Source organism: Phoca vitulina, unplaced genomic scaffold (genome assembly GCF_004348235.1).
Source record: "Phoca vitulina isolate PV1807 unplaced genomic scaffold, GSC_HSeal_1.0 scaffold6, whole genome shotgun sequence".
Taxonomy (NCBI): domain Eukaryota; kingdom Metazoa; phylum Chordata; class Mammalia; order Carnivora; family Phocidae; genus Phoca; species Phoca vitulina.
The window spans coordinates 20825793-20832797 of NW_022589709.1; the positions used below are offsets into that span (position 1 = coordinate 20825793).

Genomic DNA, 7005 nt, shown 5'->3' on the forward strand with positions numbered 1-7005 from the left:
TAAGCTTCCACTACCCATTTTATTCACTTAAATTATCTCCTCTACTAGCATTAATTAATTCATAAGCAAAGAAGCAAAAGCCACAAAAGTCAAATTTTATTTCATTAACTTAAATGCTGAAGAAAATGTGTATTTCAAATCTTTAATTAAACTCATTTATTTGAAACATGTTTACACACAGGACAGATACAGGATTTCAAGTAACTTATGGCAGAGTCCATTGTCCATTTAAAAATATGCTTCTTTCTTCCACAAAAACTGTGTGTTGAAAGGCAAAAAAATTTTCTTTTATACTACATAAAAGCTAGATGCAAACTTCTGATGTATATTTATTTCATTGTCAACTCTGATGCTGAAGCTGGGAGGCAGAGATGTCCATAGTTCGGTTAAATGATGCAAATAAAAAGCTTCCATTTCTCTGAGATATAAATTAGAAGCCTTCATTCACTGTCTATCACAGTAGTACCCCAGACTTGACTGACTCATATCCGGTCACTTCTTCTTCTTTCCTTTCCCTTTTTTACTTCCCTCTCCTTGCTGAAGACTTTGGTCACCACCTCCTATTTTTTGTGTCCTTGTTTTTAGTTTGGGTATCATTTCTGCTACATACAACATTACTGACTTACCTAGGAACAAGAAGTTAGGCTTAGTGTACAATCTAAGGAATAAGACAAACAAGCTCATTAACTTGAAAATCACATCAGGAAAATGACAAGGATTTAAAAAAAACAAAACAAAACAAAAAAACACTACGAAGACATGACTTACTCAAGTGGGAGCTTTCCTGGAGAAAATGTGCTAAGAACAATACTGAAATATTTAACTGAACAAAATCAAAACTTAAAACACTTTATTTGAAACACAAATTCTGGTCCTGGTTCTGTAACTGACTTCAAGATCAAAGGAGAGTAAGTCTAAATACAACAATCTGGAAACAGAGTCAGGATATCATTATATCTTAAGCTAAAGAAACACAGGGCCGCTCAATCTTATAACAAAAAAACAATGTTATCAAGCTACAAAAGATATTACTCACGTGCCCAGATGATTTAATGTGTGCAGGTACCCTGCTCTGTGCACTACTACCTCCCCCAGATCTAGTAGCTACTGTCAACACACGGAGCCCCTTAGTTTTTCCCTTTTTACTTTCTTACTTTTTTCTTACTGGAAACTGGGAGCAACATTTTTCAACTGTAATTTTTACTTACAGTTTATTTACTGGTCAAGTTAAAAGTTTTTTGTCTCTTGATTTTTTTGTCTTTTGACTTTTTTTTTTTTTGAGATTTTATTTATTTATTTGAGAGAGTGAGAGAGCGAGAGCAAGCACAAGTGGGGGAGGGGGTAGAGGGAGAGAGAGAAGCAGACTCCCCCCTAACCAGGAAACCGGAGACAGGGCTCGATCCCAGGATCCTAGGATCATGACCTGAGCTAAAGGAAGATGCTTAACCAACTGAGCCATCCAGGCTTCCCTGTCTTTTGACTTTTAAGAAATAGTAAAGGAAGATGTCCAAGAGAAGAAGAAATACACCGTAACATACTACCTGTTACTCCAGAGTCAAAATCTTGTTTCTAGAAATATCTACCAATCTGGACAGGTTTTAGCATAGAAAAACCAATCTAGGGATGCCTGGGTGGTTCAGTCAGTTAAGTGTCTGCCTTCAGTTCAGGTCATGATTCCAGGGTCCTGGGATCGAGTCCCACACCAGGCTCCTTGCTCAGCGGGGAGCCTGCTTCTCCCTCTGCCTGCTGTTCCCCCTGCTTGTGCTCTCTCGCTCTGACATAATGAATAAATAAAATCTTTAAAAAAAAAAGAAAAACCAATGTATTTTAATTTAGCGGACACTGGGTGGCTGTTGGTTCAGTGTCTGCCTTTGGCTCAGGTCATGATCTCAGGATCCTGGGATCGAGCCCCGCACTGGGCTCCCTGCTCAGCGGGAAGCCTGCTTCTCCCTCTGCCTGCCATTCCCCCTGCTTGTGCTCACTCTCTCTTTCTGACAAACAAACAAACAAACAAATAAATAAATAAATACCATTTAGTTGTCAGCTTGGGGTTATTGTGACAAGAAAAAAAATAACAGTTCCATTTAAAAAATTATAGTTTTTAGAAATAAAGAATTCAGAAAAGAATCATGTGCATCTTCCCCAAACCCAGAATTAATTATTTTGCAATACTGATATTTGGTTACTGTTGTTTTTTTTAAGAAATAAAACACTAGAGATAATGTTAGTCTTCTCTGACCACCATTCCTGTGCCCCACTCCCCACTCCCTGCTCATCATTAGGTTACCTACTATTTTAAGACTGGGGTTTTCTTCCAGTCCATTAAATAAAACTTACATATATAATATCAATAAACAATATTACATATACATCAATAAACAGTAACATTTTGTATTTAAATGTACCAAAGTGGTACCACACTATGCATTTCTTCTGCTGTTTTCACTCAGTATGGCTTTTAGATTAATGATAGAAATTATTAACAGGCCTCAAAGGCCTCTAGGATCTGAAATGGCAATTAACATCTGACCACTCAATAATTCTACACTCTTAACCTGAGAGTAATGACAGACTTCCAGAGGTTTATAAGAAGTTCACAAAACAAATTTTTTGGACAAACGATTAGGTTTCATCACATTCTCAGAGGTCCCTAGCTTAAAAGGCGTGAGAACCACTGTTTTCCTCTCCTCAGCAGTAGTCCTTTCCTAAATTCATCTGCAGAATGCAAATTATTATTTTTATCTTTCAAAGGGGTCAGTTTTAGAATGTTTTTTGCAGAGTAGAGGAATACCCTGTTGCCAAACTTTATTTGTTCATTTTTTTAAAAAGCTTACGTGATGGGAACTGTACGAGACAGAGGCTGCCGTCTTCCTGTTTGAGCTGGACCCGAACTCTGCCCCTGTACTGAACATCACGATTCCACTCTCTAGAGTACATTTTATTTTTCTAACACAAAAAAACAAAAAAACACACAAAAAAACAGGCTTTAAAAAGTTGTTACATCAATGAGATTCAGTAGGAAAAATAGTGAAGAAAGAACCCTCTTACCTCAAGGAATACATTAAGTCCAACTGCTGAGCACACATCTTGAATCTCAGTAGCTGTAGGATTTTCAACAGCCTGAACAGTTAAAAACAAAAACACTAAATAGCTTACCTTCAGTGGATACTACTATATTGTTGTGTAAATCATTTCAAATATGAGGATGACAACAGTTATCAAAACCTTAGATTTCCTTTGTCACTAGGTATGGTTGTTTCCACTGTAATTTTTAAAAGTACAGGAATAACACTGATTCATACTTGTGTGTCCATCTCCCTTTCAACAGAACATACACTTCACAAAGGCAGGGACTGTTCTGTTTATCTGTATATTCCCAAGTATCTGGAATGATGCTTGGAACATAGTAGGTGCTCAATGAATACTGACTAAACAACTATTATAGATACAACCACTTTAGAAAATTGTTTGGTAGTATCCACTAAAGCTAAACATTATGCATTCTTTATGGCTCTGCAATTCCACTTCTACGTACATATCCAAGAACAATACAAAAATATGTTTCCTATGCGGCACCTGGGTGGCTCAGTTGTTAAGTGTCTGCCTTCGGCTCAGGTCATGATCCCAGGGTCCTGGGATCGAGCCCCGCATCGGGCTCCTTACTTGGCAGGAAGCCTGCTTCTCCCTCTCCCTCTGCCCCTGCTTGTGTTCCCTCTCTCACGGTCTTTCTCTCTGTCAAATAAATAAATTTAAAAAAAAATACATGTTTCCTAGAAGAAAAACTCAAGAACGTTGACAGCAGTAATATATATAACAGCCTCAAAGTAGAAACAACCCAATTATCCATCAATGGTAGGATGGACTGTGATATGTTTATACAATTCAGTACGACAGAGCAGTGGTTTTCAGCAAGGCAATTCCGCCCCATGACATTTAGCAATGTTAGGAGACATTTCTAATTGTCACAGGAGTCAGGTAAGGCACTGGTATCTCGTGGGTAGAGCCTGAAGATGCTGCTAAACAACCTAAAATGCACCACCAGCCCTGATAACAAAGAATTATCTGGCTCAAAATGTCAATGGTGCTGCTGTTGAGAAACCCTGCTACAGAGCAATGAGAATTAACAAACTACACTAACAAATGTGAATAAATTTAAGCTTAAAGTTCAGTGAAAAAAGACAGATACAAAAGTACATAGTGTATAATGCCTTTTAAATAAAGTTTAAAAACAAGCAAAAGTAATCTATTGCGTTGGAAGTCAGGATACGGTTATCCTTGTGTGTGAGTCTACGTGGTGGGGGAAGTGACTGTGAGGAGACAAAGGAATCTTCCTGTGTGCTGATCGAGCTTTCTTTTTTTAATTCGGTTGCTTGGTTACCCATGTGTATTCTGTTTGTAAAGGTTAATCAAGATAGACACTTAAGACTTATGTATACTTCTGTGTGTATGCTGTACACCAATAAGGTTAAAAACAATTCAGTTATTCTCCAAATTATGTGAGAGCTTGCTACCAGAGGCCTCTGTCACAGTGGCTTGATGTCAGGCATTTTCCTGAATGAGTGCTACCCTGGGGCAGCAGAGGAGACTTTCCTTTAGATATATTTAAACAGCAAAATGGGAGACATTAAATAACACAAAAATAATGCACTGCTTTAGGCCAAGTTACCTTGAATCTGTTGTTAGATTACAAAATATAAGTAACTCTTAAAAAACAGAATATGACATCAATTTTGAAAATAAAAAGCTACAGGGGCACCTGGGTGGCTCAGTCATTAAGCGTCTGCCTTTGGCTCAGGTCATGATCCCAGGGTCCTGGGATCGAGCCCCACATCGGGCTCCCTGCTCAGCGGGAAGCCTGCTTCTCCCTCTCCCACTCCCCCTGCTTGTGTTCCCTCTCTCGCTGTGTCTCTGTCAAATAAATAAATAAAATCTTAAAAAATAATAAATAAAAAGCTACAAAGACCCTTCACTTGGCATTAGGCACGTTCCAAACAAGTCACCACGCCAACTGAGAACTTGAATTTTCCCATTCAAACAGCACAAGGGAGAAATCATATTTTTTTCAAACTATAACACCTACTTTTTAGAAGTATTAATTTTAAACTTTACCCCTCAAAAAAAAAAAGATTATGGACATAAACTATAGAACTCAACACATCTAAATTCTCTGCAAGTCTTGGGGCACCTGGGTGGTTCAGTCTGTTAATAATCAGACTCTGTTTTTTTTTTTTTAAAGATTTTATTTATTCATGAGAGACAGACTGAGAGAGAGAGGCAGAGGGAGAGGGAGAAGCACCCAATGAGGGACTCGATCCCAGGACGCTGGGATCATGACCCGAGCCAAAGACAAATGCTCAACCGACTGAGCCACCCAGGCGCCCAAGGATCGGACTCTTGATTTCAGCTCAGCTCATGATCTCTGGGTGGTGGGATGGAGCCGCTCAATGGGGAGTCTGCTTGGGATTCTCTCTCTCTCCCTCTCCCCCCATCCCTGCCCCCCTCTTACTCTCTCTCAAATAAACAAATCTTAAAAAAAAATAAATTCTCCGCAAGTCTTGTTTAATAACTCAACTGCATTCTGGAGTTGAGTTATATAATATCATATAATGCTACAGTTTCCTTTATTATAAGGCCAAGACTGTCATAACCTTGGTTTAAAAAACAACAGGCAAACCCTACCTTACTTATGGGGATTCGCCTCCCCTCCGCGATGGTCTTCTTGTTATTTAAATAAGCAGGATAGATACAAATGAACCTGCCACAGAAGGAAGCACAGCTAGTATTACTAGAGCAGTATTGCCAAAATTTCATGCATTCTTTCATCATCATCAGGATCGCCAGCACGCCTATTATTTGCTTAATATTTTTTCTTTAAATTGCCTCCCCTGTACTTAACTTACTTAAAAAGCAAACTTTAGTTTACTACCCCAGATGGAAAATAACATCACTTATTAGAGAAGGTTTAAAACCAAACCAAAACAATGCCTTCACCGTTCAGTTAGACACAGCTGGCTATCAAGTTCCTGTGGGTGGAGCCTGCTCTCAGAAACCACGCCATCAGAAGTATCAGAACACTTGGAAAAACCCAAACGTGCCTTTCTGAACGTAACAATGAAAAGAACACATTTCTCACTTTGTGAGTCTGTTATTTAATGTCCTGTCCACGTAGCACCCAAAGTCCTCTGTCTCAGGTGCAGGCAGACAGTGAGCTCTCTACAGTCGGAATTTCGGGGACACTACGAAAAGCCTGGAGCTGCTGGGCACCCGGAGGAACCAACACCTGGGAAGAGGCCCGGAGCCTGGGGCCGGAGCCAAGCTCCACCCTCCAGCCTTTCTCGGGGATGGGGAGGGCGGTGCAGCACCCCTTCTCAGGACCCACCTGTCCTGGTCGGCCGGGGACCGAGCGGCGGCACAAGCCATCTTCACCCAGGCCCGCAGAGAGCCCACCCAAGACCTCCCGGGAAACGACCGCCCGGAACTCGGTTCTGAGATTTCGCGGACAACTCCGGCTTCCGGCGGAAGTCCTGCCCACCGACGCGCCTACGCGTCCGTAGCTTTTCGCCGATCGTTTGTTCCGGCATCTGTCGCTCGGCGCCAGCGTCGCTAGTTTCTGACGTGGCGTTAGAACCTCTCCTCTCGCGAGAGGATCCACGAAAGCGTCAAATTCCTTCTCAAATCTTGTCAAAAGTTTTAAGAGCTGCCGCTGCAATCGGGTTACGTTTTTACGGTCCTTCACGTCCAATTTCACACTGAGTTTGAATGGTGTTAGCTACCCTCACCCTTAGGTGAAGGCTCTATACCGCGGGTGAACTGTCTACACAGATCCGAGCAGGCAAGGAAATGCCTTTTAGGTTTAATCTTTATCTGCTTCTGGGCCCCACAGCTTGCTTTCAACTTGGCAAATAAGGGTTTTATAGTGGTGAAACAAGAAAAATTACTGGTGCTGTTTCAGTGAGCTGTGTAAATGTTAGAAATTTGACCATACACCTTTTTAAACTTCAGAAG

The 7005-nt window shown here is 40.6% G+C and overlaps 1 protein-coding gene across 1 annotated transcript; it reads right to left on the minus strand.

The window, feature by feature from the left end:
* Nucleotides 1-89: 89 nt before the first annotated feature.
* Nucleotides 90-6537, minus strand: SRP19 (signal recognition particle 19). Its single transcript, XM_032403851.1, has 5 exons — nt 6380-6537; nt 5680-5755; nt 3049-3120; nt 2835-2946; nt 90-626 (listed from the first exon to the last, which is right to left on the minus strand). Exons 1-5 carry the CDS (start codon nt 6418-6420, stop codon nt 493-495), a joined length of 435 nt encoding a protein of 144 aa, XP_032259742.1. The 5' UTR covers nt 6421-6537; the 3' UTR covers nt 90-492.
* Nucleotides 6538-7005: the final 468 nt, after the last annotated feature.